The sequence below is a fragment of the Elephantulus edwardii genome, unplaced genomic scaffold (assembly GCF_000299155.1).
Source record: "Elephantulus edwardii isolate Elephantulus edwardi_28Jun2011 unplaced genomic scaffold, EleEdw1.0 scaffold00174, whole genome shotgun sequence".
NCBI lineage: Eukaryota > Metazoa > Chordata > Mammalia > Macroscelidea > Macroscelididae > Elephantulus > Elephantulus edwardii.
The window spans coordinates 3,442,829-3,461,655 of NW_006399924.1; the positions used below are offsets into that span (position 1 = coordinate 3,442,829).

An 18,827-nucleotide genomic window follows, 5' to 3' on the forward strand; every position below is an offset into this window, starting at 1 on the left:
TTCTTTTCACCCTGTTGTAAAAATTTTTGAGCACAGAGATTTAATCTTTGGAAGGTCACATTTGTCAATTTTATCCTCTTCAGATTGTGCATTTCTGGCTGTATTTGACAATCCCTTTATACCATAGACTAGGCTTTCTGTGCTTGATTCCAGTTGGCTTCTGATGAACTTTATGGCTTTAGACTTTATTTCCAAGTCTCTGATCCACCTTGAATTGATTTTTTTTTAATTTTTAATTTTTTTTTTTACATGTGAGACGTGGATCTTTGAGTTTTCTGCAGTTAGCAGTCCAGTTTTGCCAGCACCATTTGTTGAAGAGGCTGTCATTTCCTCATTTGATAGGTTTTACTTCCTTGTTGAGTATCAGTTGACTGTAGATAGATGTGTCCATTTTGGGGTTCTCAATTCTGTTTCATTGATTTATGTGCCTGTACTTGTACCAGTACTATGCTGTTTTGGTTACTACCACTGTGTTGTAGGTTTTGAGATCAGGGAGTGCTATACCTCTCACTTTTGATCGCCTTTAAAAAATGAATTTTCACCCATTATTTTTAATGTATATTCAGCTGATTTCCAACTGCAAAAGTTGGTAGAAGTTATCCATTTTCTGCTCATTGGCTCTGGTTGTTGGCACATATCAATTAAAAGTTAATCTTTCATAGGGAAGAAATTCTCAGTGTGCTTTTTACAATCTTTTGGCTAAAGGGCGTATGTTTCCTTTCAATTTATAAGATTATATTTAGGGAGCTCTGGTGGCCTAGTGGCAAGGAGCGGCAACTACAATCCCAGAGGCACATGGTTAGAATCCACCAGATGTTCTGCCGGGAAAAGGAGGGACAATCTCCTCCTGTACCAGTTAGATCTGATTTGACGGTACACTCACACAAAATTAAAATTTTTTAAAAAAAGGTTATATTTAACAGTCTCTTTTCTTTTCTTATAAGAGGTTTTCACTGCTGGCAGCACTGTTTCAGGTGCCTAAGAATGTTTTTGAAAGTCACTTCATTCATAATACCTGCCAAGTTACGTTTCACATATCTTTCCCAAGTCAATGAATATCAAGCTCACATTGATGCTTTAGGGTGGGACTGTCACAGAATGTACACACTTTGTCCCTAGGATATTTAAAGTGAAGCAGGTGCTAGATGGAATTTCTTTTGCTATTCCATGAGCTCTGTTAGTTCTATATCTTTAGCACACCTAATGCTTCAATAAACCAGATGTCTAATCAATAAATTTTAAAAAATTACTAAAAAGACAAATTGGAAGAAAGGAAAGACATGGAATATGTAATAAAAGGCTGATTAGACATTTCAATTCATTCATTATATGCCTGATTCAGTCCATGGCCTTTGCACAATTACATGTTATGCATCAGAGAGCTGGACAGTGACTAACGATGATAGAAGAAGAATCAATGGCTTTGAGTTGTGATTCTGGAGAAAAGTATTGAATATACCACAGACTGCGAGAGAACAAACAGGTCTGTCCTGGAGAGGGTGAAACCAAGCTGCTCCTTGGAGGCAAGGATTTTGAAACTGCGTCTCACATACTTTGGGCATGTGGTCAGGTCCTTGGAGAGGGACATCACTCTTTGAAGGGTGGAGGAACAGCACAGGAGAAAAAGTCCCTAGATGAGATGGATTAACATAATAACTGGAGTAATAGGGGTAGATGTGGAAGAGACCATGAGATTGGCTCAGGATAGGACAGGATTCAGAGCTTTTGTGCATAGGGTCGCTATGAGTTGTTTATGTGACAGCACATAACAATAATAATAATATGGTAATTAATGTTATAAAATATATGAATATTGTATGAAAACCCAATATATCTTGTCAAACTTTATTCAAATGAAAAAAAAAATTGTGTTGTTGTGTTTTTGTGTACTGTTTAGTCAGAACTGACTCATAGCTGACCCTCCAGTAGGTTTTCAGAGGTGATAAATTGCACTGGAGGAGATTGCTAATGGAAAAAAGGAGTACATTATTTTAAGATAAATTTAACATAATTGTGCCCAGTGAATTTAAATAGACAAATATAGATAATTATGGAGTTAAAAAGTAACTATTTTAAATTCAAGTTTTAAGGGAAAAGGATTGAAGCTAAGGTATCTGTTGTGAGCTTGGAAAAGGAAGCAAGATAGGACATGAGAAGAATCAGCAGGACTTTGTTGATTGAATTAGAGGTGAGAACTATGGAAACGGGGAACCAAAGAAGTATATCTGGTTCCTGGAGTTTAGATACTCAGGAGAAAAATAGTATCATTTATGTATCAAGTAGTTAATGATTTTAGTTTTAAATGTGCTGAGCTTGAGATTGTAGTAAGATATCCAAGTGGAAATGTCTGAGGCAGTGTTGGGATTTAGTAATGAAGGTTTGATAAGATAAGATGTTTGATAAGCTATTTTTGAGAGATTTTTAATATGAATTAGACTTATGATTCAAGTCAGATAAGAAAGCCAACACTTGCCTGCCTTCTATAGGACTATACCTCTGAGCAAAAGTACATAATAATTATGAAGAGCAGAGAGTTGAGGATTTAACTTTAGAAACTTGGGTAATTCCTGATGCTAGAAAAGGGTAGCCGAGAAGAAAGAAAAGAATAAAAATAATGCAGACTAAAAGAGTTAAACTAAAATGAAACCAAGCCTAGCGCATTGAGACAGTTCTGACTTATAACGACCCTCCAATTAGGTTTCTGGGGCTGTAAATCTTTATGAGATCTTCCAGGAAGCAGCTGGTGGATCCAAATTGCTGACTTTCAGTTAGCAGTGCAACACATAGTGCATTAAGTCATCAGAGCTCCTTCATAAGAGTTAAGGGAGGAAGTAATTGTAGTAACAAAGTTCAAGAGATGAAAGATGAGTAGATATTGAGGGATTTAGTACATAGGAGATAATACTCTTCAAAATTATAAACTCACTACTGAGTAATAGCCAAATAATGAAAACTCTCCTTCCTTCCTTCCATTCTTCTCTTTCTTCCTCTTCTTCTCTTTTCTTTTCCTTTTATTATTATTAATTTTAATGGAAATTTACAGACTTTGGATTTCCATTCATTCATTGTTGCACTTTTCACCCTGCCCCCTGCCCCCATTTGCTCTTCTCTTTGAAAAAGAAAAAATCTTTCATTGTTATACAATCCCTCCCCCCAAGTCCACCCCACAACGCAGCCTTTGTTCTGACTCTTGTCATGACAGTAATACGACAATTCTTTTCTATAGTTTAAGTCAACAAGTATTTCTTGTTGTTTCACACATTTCCCTCATCTGCATTTCTTGTTGTTTCATGCGTTTCCCTTATCTTTGAGTGAGGACTCACAAAAATCAGATCTATTACACACAGTTTCTTTTAGTGATGAGGAAGATAAAACTTAGGGCAAGTTTAGAAGCCAAAGAGAAACGATGATTTTCTAAGGTCTGTGTTTTTATCTAAAGAGCCCTGTGGCATAATGTGTAACACATGAGGCTACTAACAGAAAAGTTGGCAATTCAAATATACCACTTTTTCTGTAGGAAGAAGATGGACAATCTTCTTCTGTACAGATTTACAGTCTCAGAAACCCAGTGGAGAGTTGCTATACAATGGTAGCCACTCAATTGCAGTGGGTCTATAGCACAATATTGGCAAATAAGAATACTCGTCAGGAGTTAATTTGCTATATTGAAGAATTTTGTTCACTCATTAGATTGAATTAAACTAAATCCTCCCTGGACCAGACCATATTCTACCATTAGGATATTGGTATTTAAAGGTGATTGTTAAGAGATGAGCTTAAAATTTGGATAGTATTTTTTAAAGTGACTTTTTGGGAATTAAATTATTTGACATTTTTCTAGATATAAAGTGATTTTATTAATCTTAAATTCCATTTTACTAAAAATAAAAACCCCACCCAAACCTGAAACAAACAAAAAAACAAACAAACCTTTGTTTTGAAGTAAAGAGTAATACACCTTTCCTGTTGATCACAGTCAGATTGAATTGTATCCCTCCTAAAATATGTGTCAATGTGGCTCAACGAGTATGCTGAGTGGTTTGGCAGCTATATGGTGAAGTAATATTGCAGATATGTAATGATAAAATCATCTAAAGTATGTGATCAGCTTATTAGTTTCATATAAAGATTAGGGAAGGGTGAAATACTTTTACTCAGGACACAAATCTAATCTGATGTAAGGAGTAGTTTCTCTGGTCTGTGCCTGTATCAACTTTTGTCTTAGATAAAAGGAGAGGGAAATAAGTAGGGAGAGGGGGACCACATTGGGAGCTGAGCACAATCTTTGGATCTAGGATCTCTGTGTTTAAAAGCTGCTAGAGCCAGGAGAAGAATAAAATACATGGAAATCTCCAAAGAATATGAAACCCACTAAAAGGATATACTAAAAAGAGACGAAATCCTTCTGAGAGCCAGTATAGAGAATTTGAACTTCGAGCTTCTTAACACTATGAGAATAAATTTCCGTTAAAACCACCCACTTGTGGTTTTTCTGTTATGGCAGCACTCAACTCAACTCAACTCATTGCTGTTAAGTCAAAATGACCCATAGTTGATACTGCAGTGGGTTTTCAGAGGCTCTATGCTGCAGGGGAGGAAGCTGTCCATCTTTCTCCCAGGGAGCAGTATGTAGATTTGGACTGACTGCCTCTGAGCTGGCAATGCAACTTCTCACCCACCAGAGCTCCCAATGGCAGCCCCAGAGAACTGGGGAACTGAACAGCAGCTGTAAAGTTCTGGGTGGAGCACATAGCTTGTTTTTCCAAAGATATTTGTTTATTAAAATATCCACCAGTTTCGTCTCTGAGTTTTAGCTATTTGTAGTTCAGTTGTAGCAAGTGTGATCTTTTCACTTCTTCAAATCTACTAACTCTGTCCTTATGCCCTGGGGTTCTGTCCTGAATGCAGTTTACTCCCAGAAGATCATAATAAGGGCTGAAGTAGAATATTGCTAACACGTTGCTGCAAATGACGGTAATACGTCGAAAAGGGCAGGGGAGGAATGTGTTTCTAAGCATTGGTTGTCAATTAAAAGTGTGCGGCAACGTGTTAAATACATTTTGTACATACTTTTCTTAGGAAGATTTGATCATTCCTGGAATTTTATTACAGAAACTGAAAAGCCAATCTACCAAGTACAAGACAGACAAAACCTACCCTACTGCTGTGGCCGAGAGGCCCGAGAATATCAAGAAAAACAGATATAAGGATATCTTGCCCTGTAAGTTCTATTTTTCCCTATAAACTTGTACTTTTTCCCAAAGGCAATGATTCTTCTCTTCTTCTTTTACTCATTATGATTCCTAATCCTGGAACATGACATTGGCATATTAGTTGTACTCTTTAGAAGAGCATTCATTCTTTCATTCATGCATCACTATTCACAGTGTTAGGCCTCAGCTTACAGTAAACCCTTTGGCTAAGACCACTTAACATTACACTGTCTTTCTTTTCTATTATAGATGATCATAGTCGCGTAGAGCTGTCTCTCATAACCTCTGATGAGGATTCCAACTACATCAATGCCAACTTCATTAAGGTACGCTGAAAAGAAATAAAAGCAACCTCTATCTTTCTAGATGCCTAAAAAGGCAGAGGAAAATGAGACAAGAATAAGAAGATATTATTTGTAGCTATCCCATCTAATTTCCGTTCCTCTTTAGGGAGTTTATGGGCCCAAGGCTTATATTGCGACTCAGGGTCCTTTGCCTACAACTGTCCTGGACTTTTGGAGGATGATTTGGGAATATAATGTCCTGGTAAGTGCAGAATTGTTACTTAATTCTTTAGCTTTTTTGAAGATAGAGGTAGTATGGGCTCAAAATACGTGGCTAAGTTTTCACGTCTATCAAATGCTTTTGGTTGGTTGATGGAATTTTGCTTTTCAGGCACCTTTTAGTGAATTTGACAATTGCAATCTTTTTCAAGGAAATGAAAGTTCATACCTTGATGTGCTCATTTGGTAACAAGAAGTTAATTTACTGACTTGAATAGAAAAGAGGGAAGTGGGGACAAAAAGAAGGAAGAGTAGGAGTAGCATTGTATAAACCAAAGGGGAAAAAACCCCAAGATAACAGGCCCACGGCTGATCAGTTGACTGTGACTCATAGCGACCCTCTATCAGGACTTCTGAGGGGCACATTCTCTTGGGAGTCTCTTTCTCATGAGGAGCAGTTGGTGGATTTGAACCACATGGCCAACCTATTGGTTAGGGTAACCTTACATACCATGCTCTACTTCTTTCTTTCTTCTTTTTGGTTTAAACCAAACCAGAGAATGGTTAGTACTTTGCAGCCCTGGAACTCGTGCTCTTTTTCAGTATGATAGACCTTGGAGTCTCTCTCTCTTCTATTCCCTCAGATCATTGTTATGGCGTGCATGGAGTTTGAAATGGGAAAGGTGAGTTGTGTTTTAGAACCTGTTTACTAAAAGTAAGGAGGAAACAGCAGGACTTAAGTGTGCTAGAATAAAAATGATGTTCATTTTGGTAATTTTCAGGTGGGATATCATATAACTTTTAAGGAGTATATATGTACTCCCCCACCCAGCCCATTAAGAATATCTTTGGTCAATCTTCTTATTTTTATTAATCCAACACCTTTCACAGCCAGAACTTCTAACTCTGTACTGTTCAACGTGACATCCTCTAGCCACATGTGGCTTTTGAGCACCTAAAATATGACCAGTATGATTAAGGAACTGAACCTTTAAGTTTTAGTTCATTTTAATGAATTTAAATTGAAAGACTGATACTCAATTCAATCAGAAAAATCTTGTTTATTTTAAACACATCGGGTATGTGAATCATTCTTACCAACCAAATTTTATTAAGTCTGAGTAAAATATTTCCAGTGAAATATTTAGTGATATACAAAAAACAAAAGAGATACCAGATTTAGCATAAAAATATAAAATATCCACTAACTTTTATATTATATATTTTAAAGTTCTGGATATATGCAATTAAGTGGGCTAGATTCTTACTATTCCTTTTTTTGTTATTTTTACCATGGCTATCAGAAAATGAAAAAAGAAATACATGATTAAGTATAACATATATGACAGCAATCCAGAATAAGAAGTACATTGCAAAGTGGACTGGGGAGGGAGTAGGGAGAGAGAGGGAAGAAAATGTGTAACAATGAATTATTTTTTAAAAATTGCATGTGTGGCTCATATTCTACTTCTATTGGAGAGCACTGTTCTAACCTTCATGAAGTAACACTGTGCCATTCTGAGTCAATACAATCTCACTCAGAACTGAGGAAACTTGGTGTTGCATTCACCTTAAACAGTTTTGTTTTGGTACACAAATAATTTATGTGTACCAAATATCAGGACTTTTGAAGCACTGAAAATAAGTCAAAGTTCCTTGTACTTGTCATTTCAGGCTTTCAGAAAATGTGTATTGCATGTATCTTTTAATGTTTGTTTTCCCATTCCTGAGGATTGCACTCTGGAATGGAAATTTAAGAGAGTCACATGTTTCTAACCTCAAGTAAAGCACAAAGAGCTGCATTAGCTTGTGAATGAGGGGCATGTTCTGTTATACAGAGAGACTAGAATAGAGAGAAATGTCTACATTCTGCTTTTGTGCAACAGAAAAAGTGTGAGCGTTACTGGGCTGAGCCAAGAGGACCTCAACTGCAAGTTGGGCCTTTCTCCATTTCCTGTGTGAGTATGGTGCCTGTTCCTGTTAGAGTTGGGCACAAGCTCCTGGGGATCTATTTCACACAGATCTTGTCTTTGTCTTTAGACATAACTAATATTTTAATATTTTCTTTCTTAGAAAGATGAAAAAAGAAAGTCTGATTACATAATCAGGACTCTAAAAGCCAAGTTCAACAGTGTAAGTATAGAACAAGAGAGGTAAGCTACAATGGATCCGGCCCACAAACGGGCATGTGTGGATGCTTCCGTCATGAATTAAAAATCTTAATAAAATACATACGCCAATCTATTAATTTCATTTTTACAAAATAATTCACATAGCATTTTCTTCACCTGACATACTGGCATTGATATTAAATATTAACACTTTGGATTAAAGAAATACCTGAAAAAACAAACCCATGTCACATTACAAACATTTGATGAGAAGCAGTGTACTATCTACCCTCTTCTAACAATGGGGTAACTTTTTCTTCTGTTATAAATGAAAAAGCTTAATAAAATCAATACATACATCAAACTATTATATATTTAAAAATAATTTGCATAGTGTTTTCTTCAATATACACACTGGCATTGATGTTTTATATTAACACTTTGGATCAAAAGAATATCCTGAAAATCCCACATCGCATTACAAACATTTGATAAGAAGTAGTGGGGTAAGGGTTCCTGGTTCTCCTGCCCTCTGGTTTAATGTTTCTATGCTACATTCACTTACAGCCTGTGCTTTCTTAAGTTCTGCTCTCTTGCAGTTCCATCCCCTCTTCCTGCCATATGCCATCAACAGGCCTCATTTGGACACTATTGTGGTCAATGACTGCCATAGCCAGAAGACAACCTGGACACCTGTCTCATAAGCACCCTGGCTTGGCCTCTCTTCTTGTTTTTTATGAATATTTTTTTGCCTCTCTTCTTGACTCTCAGAGATCTGCCTGGTTCTGTCCTGAGGCTGACTCATTTCTAGTTGTCTCTTTCATATTTTTTTTAGTCTCTTTCATCTTGACTTCCATTTCTGCTCACAAGATCCTAGTGTGGAGTTTCCACCTTGTTTCCCAAGACTAAAAAGCACTGATCTTTAAACACACGGAAATAAAATTTTTTCCTTGGGCTCTCCTCTATTTTTATATTTCTATGTTTTATGCAGTCCTGGAGTGATGTAAATGGCTAATGCACTTGGATGTTAAGAAAAGGATTGATGTTTGAGTCCTTTAGAGATGCCAACAGAAGAAAGACCTGGTGATCGATGTCTAAAAAGTTAACTGCTGAGGAGTTCTACTCTGACGCATATGGGTCTCAATGAATCAGAATTAACAGGACCAAAACTGGAAACAGTTGATAGACTGTTTTATGTTCCTTTCTCAAATACAACCCATTCAATGCTGAAGAACTTTCCAAGTCTGATAAATGGTCTACGTGTGCCTCACCAATCAGCAGGTTCTGCTTTATCCTGATGACAGCTCTCAGTTTCTCAGGAAGCCTCTGAGACAGCCAAAGAAGCTTTCTTCTGCCACTATAAGACTACCAAAGATGTGGCTTCCTGGAGGTTCTCCTTAATCTTTAGCTTCATGTGCTCCCAGTGATTGTGATGGAAGGCATACTGCTTTTGGCTGGCACTGCTGTGCAGGAACAGAATAGTACAAAATAAACCCCCACCATGGTGAAGGTGAAGAGCAAAATCTAGAGGTCTGTAAATGTATAGTAAAAGGGGAAAAGTCCAAAGAAAAGGCAGTAGAGGTCAACTGTCAGGATGTCTAAGTTGGCAGGCGTGGCACGGGTCACTCTAATCACTAGTGCCATAAAGCTTGTACCAGCAAAACATAGAGGGCAAACACCACAAAGGGCAGGGCAGTTTTCTGGTCCCAGTGAATGCTGGCAATATCTTTATATTCCACAATAAACAGATGTAGGCAGCTGATAACTAATCCAGAAACTCACATCATTTCTAAGAACTCCTCTCTGCCCAGCTTCTTCATGCTATATTCTTCACACACATTCTCAAACTTCAAACACAGGGGATAAGAAAAACTAAGATGTCAAGCAATCAGTATATCACCACCTATATTGTCTTCCCTCCCTGTTAATATGTCTTCACCAAAAATAATACATTCAACGGCTCTCCCCAGCGGTGAAGAGGATCACTTTATATCTTTCATAAAGAACCATGAGAGAGTCACCAATACAGGAATTCCAAAGCTGGGCACTGGTTAAACTCCTGTTAGTGGTGTGCTGTGACAGTTAAGTAACCAGCTTCTGCACCTGCTGGCCTCAGAAGGATGTAGTGTTATCTTTATGATCCAAGTGTCAGCATCATGATACAAATTAGAAACAGCAACCTATAGCTGATAAAGCTCTAGTTGCATTGGAGTGTTCAGTTTGTAACTCCCTGTAAATCCTGGATGGTGATAGCTGTCCCACACGTGTGCTTGTTGTTAGGTGTTACCTAGTTGTAACTCATAACAACTCTATGAACGACAGATCTGAACCTTGTCCTATCCTGCACCATCCTCATGAGCTCTGATGTGCTTGAGCCCATTGTTAAAGTCACTGTGTCAACACACTTAACCCAGCGCAATCGCTTTAAAAATATTCCAGGTGAAATTTGCCTTTATCCTGTTTAGGTAGCTGGCAAACATGCCTACTGCTGTATATCAAGCTGTGAGGCACCTGTCCTCAGGCAAGGTGGCTTCCATTGGGGAGGGTCCCTGCTTGGCTCATTCCAGGTGCCTCCTTCCAACACCCCTGACAAGTGCTGAGCCTGGAAGATAGGAGGTGGTGCCTGTATTTTGGCCAGGGGTCTGGGGCCTGGCTCCCAGGGCTTCTCCCCCCCCCCTAGTTTATTTACAAAATTCAAATACAAATTTGAACAAATTCTTTCAAATTCTCTCACCCCCCCCACCCAACAAATTGTACAATCCAATGTTTAATTCCTTCTTCCCCCATATATTCACATCCCTCTGCTTCCAGCCTCTCCCACCTCTCCAGGATCCTTATATTCATTCTACAAGAATGGTCTTATACAATATTTATCCTTCTGGGACTGAGTTAGTTCACTCAGCATAATGCTCTCCAGTCCCTCCCAAGTTAGGTAATAATTTACAAAGTTTTTGCTGTTGCATGTACCATAATTTCTCAATCCATTTGTTTGTGGTTGGGCATTTGGGCTGTTTCCGTGTTCTTATGAAGGTGAATAATGCTGCTATGAACACTGGTGTACAAATCTCAGTTTGTGCCTCAGTTCTCATATTCTCAGGGTATATTCCAAGTAATGGAATAGCTAGGTCTCCCAGGGCTTTTGATATTCTGGATAAGTCTTCATATTCAAAAGACTTTTGGTATAGATGTGCTTTTCAACCTTTTCCAATATGGCATATGCAAATATAATATAATAATAATCATATTGTTGTTGTTGTTGTTGATTGCCTTCAAGTCGAGCACAATTTCTAGTGACCCTATGAACAAAAGGCCTGAAGTCCCTCTACAACTATTGACATTTATCAAAGTTCATAGAGTTTCCGGAGGCATATTATTTAGGAAGTGGATGTCATGCCTGCTTCCAAACCTGTCATAGTACATTGTTGTTGCTATGTGCCACTGAGTTACCTGCGATGTATAGTGACCCTATGTACAGAAGCTCTAAACCTTTCTCTGTCCTGAGCCAGTCTCACTAACTCCGACACACCAACCCTCATCACCTCAGTTATGATAAATATATATTTATATATATACTATATATACAAATATAATGTTTGTATAGGGAATTGAAGGATGTACAGTGACTAGATGCTAACGACTACTTGAGACCCCAGACTCCTCAGTTCATCCCTAGGATTCTAAGCTAAGGGATTTAATATATCAGCATACTCAATGACCCATGTGAGGCATGCCAGATGGGAAACTCTGGTTTGGACTGTCCTCATGTTTACTTCCTCTTGTGAGTTGGACAGAGGGAAACATGACCAGAATAAATGATCTGAAGTAATTTTCAGTTGTTCTCAAAAGGTATCTTGTCACCGATATCTATAGGACTAAAACAGTACCATCTATAAAAAGGACATAGATAACATTTACTAAGAGTAAACTTGTCACAGAATGAGATGCAATCAGAACTTTGAACTTGCCTCTTATTCTGGCTATGTTTTATAGGAAACTCGAACCATCCACCAGTTTCATTACAGGAATTGGCCAGATCATGATGTGCCTTCATCTATAGACCCTATTCTGGAGCTCATCTGGGATGTGCGTTGTTATCAAGAAGATAACAGTGTTCCCCTATGCATTCACTGCAGGTATGAGGCTGTGTATGTATCTTCTATCCAAAACAGTCACTTTGACAAGGACTCCAGGGAAGACTGAAGGAAGACTCACTGTGTTGGAATTTAAGATGGTGTGAACACATAGGATGTGGGCTCCTAATTCCAGCCTCACTTACTCCAATTGATCAGAAAAGAATAAAGATTAGACGTGAGAGTGATTAAATGAAAAAGGTTAATAATAGAAACACATGTTGTATTAAATTCATCTTCTGAGCATTAAATGGATGTTTTCCTGATAAAATACTGTGACCAGAACAAGATGACAGATTCTTGCTGTAAGGACTTGCCTGGGATCTTCTAAAAATTAATTATGGCATGTGACAATTGCTAAACATATTCTAGGAAATGGTAGATTACAGAAAGTTCCATCACTTCTAGGGTCTTCCTTTTCAAATGTGATAGTGAAATATTCTAGTTTTTGTTGTCAAAGACTCACTACCTGCAACTCTAAATGCTCCTGTGATCTTTAATTTCAGTGCTGGCTGTGGAAGAACTGGTGTTATTTGTGCTATTGATTACACTTGGGTGCTGCTAAAAGATGGGGTGAGTTTCTCTCAGCAGGCACATTCCGCTTTCTCACCTGCTGCTATCACACTCGGGAACTGTTTAGTTCCTCAGTTATAGCGAGATATTATCTCTCTCCATAATTATTCTTTCCCAGAATATTCACTCATAAGCTAGTTTTGTCAGTTACATAATTCAATTAGCTTCTAAGCCAGTGGCTCTTGAGGAGTAGTCTCCAGAAGAGGAGCATCAGTGCATTGTCCTGTCAGTACAAATTTACCTCACTATCCAAAGGTCAAGCCGAAGGAGAAAATATGGCCAAATACTTCCTGTATTCCTGAATGCCCGTCGTCTTCCCACGGAGCAGCTGGTGGGTTCCAATTGTGTGTCTCTGGGATGGCAATACAGTTCCCACCACTGGTCACTTGAACTCCCTCATGGGATTTATAGGATCCCTAAAAGCCACTGGAGGGAGGTCTGGTGGCCTAGGGCAAAAAGCTGTGCTGCAATCCCAAAGACACAATTCAAATCCACCAACTGCTTTGGGAGAAAGATAGGCAATCTCCTCCTATATGATTTCCTGCCTCTGAAAACTCACTGACGGATTAGCTATGAGTCAGTTCCGACTCAATGACACAAAACAACAACAACAAACCCACCGGAAGATCAGCTCCAACTAGACAGGAAAGAGGTAGGTTGTTTTGGTGTTGGGATTGATGTTGTTTTTCTTTTTTCTTTTTTTTTTTTTTTTTTTAGTTGTTGTTGATGGAATTAGAATCTATGGAAGGAAGGGCTAGCAAATCCTATGGAGGATTCTGCTTCATGCTAACATTCAAGAACCTCTGCCCCAAATTATACCATTACTTTTCCTTACTTTAACAGTTTTAGCAGATGAATTCAATTTATTGCAAATAAAATTTAATGTTTCAACCTATAAGTCATCTTTTTAAAGCCTAAACAATATGTATCTAATGTTTATTCATTGTCATTGAGTCAGAACTGACTGACTCATAGCTGACCCTCCAGAACGTTTTCAGAAACTGTAAGTCACACAGGAGGAGACTGTTTATCTTTATCCCACAGCTGGTAGATTTAAACCACCAGCCCTTGGACTGGCAAAACAAATCTTCACACCATAGGCCACCAGAGTTCTCTGTAAAGGAAACATGAGATTCATATTATTCATATTGCCAACTTCTCATGTTTCATAAAACTTTTATCCTTACTCTTCCACTGAACTTTCTCTCACCTCATAATTATAGTTTCAGACACTTGAGTCCTAGAGACTAAAAGTCCATTCAGAAAAGATTCTTTACACTTTCCTAGGGAAATTGCCAGCCTTTGGATTATGACCCAAGTCATAGCAAACCTCCTTTGTTTAAAAGATACTTTCTTTTGTGACTGTTGTTTGATGTTATGAAAACAGGTATCATGAAAGTACAAGACTATAAAAATGGTAGCAATGATTTATTAACAAAGATAGGATCAAAAGGAATAAAATATTTTTTCCTTTTATTCGGTAGATAATTCCTGAGAACTTCAATATATTTCATTTGATTCAGGAAATGCGGACACAGAGGCCAACATTTGTTCAAACTAAGGTATGGACTGTGGTGATTAGCCCTTGGGTCTGCATTCTGTTCCATATCTATGTTTATGGCAAGTGGTCAGTTTGAAGACTCAGGTCAGGCCAGAGCCTTTTAAATCACCTGCTATGCACCAGAGAGCTAGATAATGAATGAGGATGACAGACGAAGAATTGATGCTTTTGAACTGTGATGTTGGAAAACAGTTCTGAAGACCCCATAGACTTCTCAAAGAAAAAATAGGTTTTGGAGAGGGTGCAAATCAGAGTGCTCCTTGGAGGCAAACATGCTGAAGCTTCCTCTTTCACACTTGGGAAGGTATAGCTAGGAAAGATGCTTGGAAAGATGGAGGGTCAGCTAAGGGGAGAAAGATCACTGACAAGATGAGCTGACATGATTACTTAAGCAATAGGCTCTAGTGTATCAGAGATGATGAGGATGGCACAGGTTAGGGCAGGTCCAGGCCAGCTGTTTATAGGGTATCAGTGAGTCCTACTTGATTCAACAGCACCTAACAACAAACAGTATCTGGACATTACAGTCTATAAACTCATATTAGAAAATTTTGAAAAGTAAAATTAGAAACACCATTAATTTGTCACTTAAAAAGAGTCAAGATCACTATTTTTAAATAATCTCCTGAATACTTTAAAAAACTTAACTACGGTTATGTACACTATATGTTGGAGTCAGGGAGACTGGCTTAGGACAGGGCAGGCTTCAGAGATGTTGTACATAGGGTTGCTGAGTTGCAGGCAACTCGATGGCACATAACAACAACAAAACCAACAACTCACTGTATATGTACAGTATTATGTCCAATTTATAACCTTTTAACTAACCTCAGACTGTCCACTCTTGTTCAGTCTATTAGGCATGGTCTTCCCCTCTATCATGGATTTCTGCTCAAATTCTACCTGATCACGATGTATAGTATTAACATCTTTCTTCCTTCTTAAAATTGTGGTTTAAGTACAAGCTTACAAAGCAAATTGTTTTACTAGTCAATCATTCATATATATTTTTGTTTTCTAACATTAATTATAATACCCACAATGCAACTGACCTCTTTCCACTTCTTTGTAATTCTCTTAACCTGTCCCTGCCTTCAGGGCTGTACCTTAGGACAAATGCTGTTCCTTTGACCTTATATGATTGGTTATTCTTAGAAGCAAGTACCTCTCTGATATTGTTCACCTGATGGGCCTGTTTATTGTTTGGCTGAAAGGTAAGCCATGGGAGGTACTATTAATTTTATATTTCTACACCAATAATTTTACCCACACTTCTAAGTGGTCTCCATTTTAAAGACATAATTTAGCATTTGTCCATCTTTTCATCCATCAAACACTTAGTAATGTTTACTACATAAGAGGACTTTTGTTAGAACTCTGCTATTTAAATAGTCAGAACTAAAGTGTTTGTTGGGTCAGTTATGAGTCAGTTGTAACACCATGGCACACAACAACAACAACAAAGTGTTTAAAGTATTTTTGAATAGACTTGAATATCTGTTTAGCGATGAAATAACTGACAAGCTGAAATTCAGATACTTCGATCAAGATGTTGTAAATTCAGGGGGGAAAATGAGGAACTGTTATAATACAAACCTGTTTGGCCCACACTGCCTACAGGTTTTCCACTAATAGTAAGTGGAAAAAAATTTTTTTTCATGTGTTAACTGTACATGTTTTCTATATTCAACCTGTGAGAGGAAAAGTTTGTGTGAAATGAAAGCATTGGCTAAGTTAATATTTTCATATGTAAAAGGAGGCTGCTCTATATAAATGTATAAAGATTCTAGGAAGTATGCAACTTACTCATAAAATATTATGTGGTGATTTAAAATTAATGAACAAAATCATACCCCCTCATTTCAGAAAAATTCTGCTTTAGATATACTTTTTTTTTAAAATTTAGGTTGTTTATTTTTCATTTAACAATAGCTGAGGCAGTTTTAAATATGCCTTCAGGTTTGGTATTACCAAAGACTAGCTGAACAAATACCTTAACATTTGTGGCTGCTTTTTCTGATACTTCTCTAGCCAGGAAATCGCACTGTAACCAGATGAGTGCTTCCTGTCTGATTTTTCTCTCCTTAAAATAAATGTAAATAGTGCAACAGTGGCTGAGGTAAAGTGGCTGAATGATAAAGACTGTGTTGTTTTCTTGTTAGAGTTATCTTTTAAATAAGCTTTACATTACTTGTATGAGTTGTGTTAAGTGTCAAGGAGAACTCTGAACAGTCCCTTTCAGATGAGAAGTAGATCCCAAATGAAGTGCACACCCAAGTACAAAGGCATAAATAGAGCACTGAGAAACCATAAACCTATAATAGTAAAGATTTCATCTTTCTACAGTGGCCTTTTTTATGTGTTTTTTTAAAAATACTTTAAATAAAAACTGTGTGCTAGGACAGAATTTTAGCAGCTTTAAGTGTGCTAGACTAAGAGCCAATAAGTTCAGGTTCTGACCTAGGATACTATTTCCAGGTAAATTCGGAAAACTTGGTTACATATATGGGCAAGTAGCCCAGCTATCTCACAGAGCAGTTGTGAGGGTTAAGTTAACTAATAAATATTGAGCCTATCTCAGCCACAACGTTTGTAATTTTCCCCCCTTCAGAAATGACTGAGGTAACTTATGAAATTTTACATAGATAAATACTGGATAAAATATGTTGTTGTTTTTGGTTGTCTTCGAGTCGAGCACGACTTATAGGGACCCTATGAACAAAAGGCCTGAAGTACCTCTACAGCTGTTGACATATATCAAAGTTCATAGAGTTTCCAGAGGCATGTTATTTTTCTAAAAGTGAATAAGGGAAATGCTGCCTGAGGGAGAGTCAGACAGTGGGGACGGAAGATATAAAAATCATGACATAGATCTTATACATTGTTGTTGTGTTGTTAAGTGCTGTCAAGTCGCAGGCGACTCATAGCGACCCTATGAAGGAGAGTCCTCAACGCTTGGGTACCTTTCATCCTCTCTCCAGGTTCATAGGGTTTCCAGAGGCAAGCTATTACGGAATTGGATGCTACTCCTGCTTCCAAGCTATAGGACCTAGAGGAATGTCTGAACAAAAACAATGAAAGACTCTATACATTAGCTAAAAGTAAATCAAATATCTGAACATTTTCTAGCAACTTGAAAGTCCTCTCACTGGATTGATAAAGTGACTACCACTATTGGGTTAACTATGGAGGGATATTATGTTGGTTCAGCAGAGAGCAGGGTTTAGATCTATTGCTAATGGGGTCACTATGAGCAATATTAACAACAACTAACAACAACAATAAAATAGCACTTTAAAATTTGACACGATCTACAAAAACATAACCACTGTCACCATCGGTTGTAGAGTCAGTTCTGATTCATTATGAGTGGATGTGTCAACAGTAGAACTGCGTTCCCTGGGGTTTCCAATAATTTATATTTTTTGGAGGAAATCACCAGATTTCTCTTTCAAGGTGGCTCTGGGTGGACTCAAACTTGTAGCCTTGTGGTTAGTAGCCAAACACATGACCTGTTGTGTTACCCAGGGACTCAATGTAAATGTGAATTACATATAAGTAAACATAATTTAAGTCTCCTTTCAGCTTCTGTGTACTAGGATTTTATGATGTTTTTATTCCTGCAATCTGGTTCCCTAACTCTCCAAGTTTTCCTTTGTGTGTTTGGTCTGGCTTGTGATGTTCTTCAGGAACAGTATGAACTGGTCTACCACGCTGTATCAGAGCTATTCAAGAGACATGTTTCCAGGGAGCAACACTCTGAAACAAAGGTAAAATGTAAATGTAATATTTTTTCATGTTTGCTTTTATATTTGGCTATTTCATATTTTTATATTTGGCTATTTCATATTTGGATGGGACTTCATTGTAAAAGTTAACTTATTATGCATTGTCATTATTAACTTGGGGTGTCAAGGACACTCAGAACTACACTGGAAATATCCTGTGAAGGATGAATTAAGGCACTTTTCAACTAAGAAAATCAATCTTTTAAACTATTAAATACAATTTTCAGCTAAATGTAGGAGCAGTAAGAGTGACTAAGCAATCCCTATGCACACCCAAAAACTTCTCCAACAGGGTAAAAAGGGAAGCCATAGACTGGGAAAAAGTATTTGGTAATGACATGTCAGATAAGGGACTTATATCTAGAATTTATAAAATACTTGAGTACCACAACAAGATAAAGGTAAATAATCCAATTGAAAAATGGGCACAGGATATGAAGACATTTCACCAAAGAAGACATTCAGATGGCCAACAAGCACACAAAGAAATGTTCAAAATCCCTAGCTCTGGGGGAGCTCTGGTGGCCTAGTGGTAAGGAGCTGCAACTACAATCCCAGAAGCTCACGGTTCGAATCTACCAGATGCTCTGCCGGGAAAGGAGGGACAATCTCCTCCTGTACCAGTCAGATCTGATTTGACGGTACACTTACACAAAAATAATAAAATAAAAAGAAAAAACCAATAAAAAATTTAAAAAAATCCCTAGCTCTAAGAGAGTTGCAAATCAAAACAACTATGAGATATCATCTCACCCCAGACAGAATAGCAAAATTTAACAGAACAGCAACCAACAAATGCTGGCGAGATTGTGGAGAAACTGGAACCCTTATTCACTGTTGGTGGGAGTGTAAAATGGTGCAACCACTGTGGAAAGTGATGTGGCGCTTTCTCAAAAAGTTGCAAATAGAGGTATCATTTGATCCAGCAATTCCACTACTGGGAATATA

The 18,827-nt window shown here is 37.7% G+C and overlaps 1 protein-coding gene across 1 annotated transcript in view; it reads left to right on the forward strand.

The window, feature by feature from the left end:
- PTPN22 (protein tyrosine phosphatase, non-receptor type 22 (lymphoid)) overlaps positions 1–18,827 on the forward strand; it is a 104,058-nt gene that overhangs the window by 32,647 nt on the left and 52,584 nt on the right. Inside the window, exons 2-11 of the mRNA XM_006895701.1 lie at positions 5,113–5,221; positions 5,463–5,539; positions 5,664–5,759; positions 6,361–6,399; positions 7,603–7,674; positions 7,790–7,849; positions 11,818–11,960; positions 12,464–12,530; positions 14,015–14,092; positions 17,781–17,861. Of these exons, the coding sequence (XP_006895763.1) occupies positions 5,113–5,221; positions 5,463–5,539; positions 5,664–5,759; positions 6,361–6,399; positions 7,603–7,674; positions 7,790–7,849; positions 11,818–11,960; positions 12,464–12,530; positions 14,015–14,092; positions 17,781–17,861 (822 nt within the window). The remainder of the gene's footprint in view (positions 1–5,112; positions 5,222–5,462; positions 5,540–5,663; positions 5,760–6,360; positions 6,400–7,602; positions 7,675–7,789; positions 7,850–11,817; positions 11,961–12,463; positions 12,531–14,014; positions 14,093–17,780; positions 17,862–18,827) is intronic.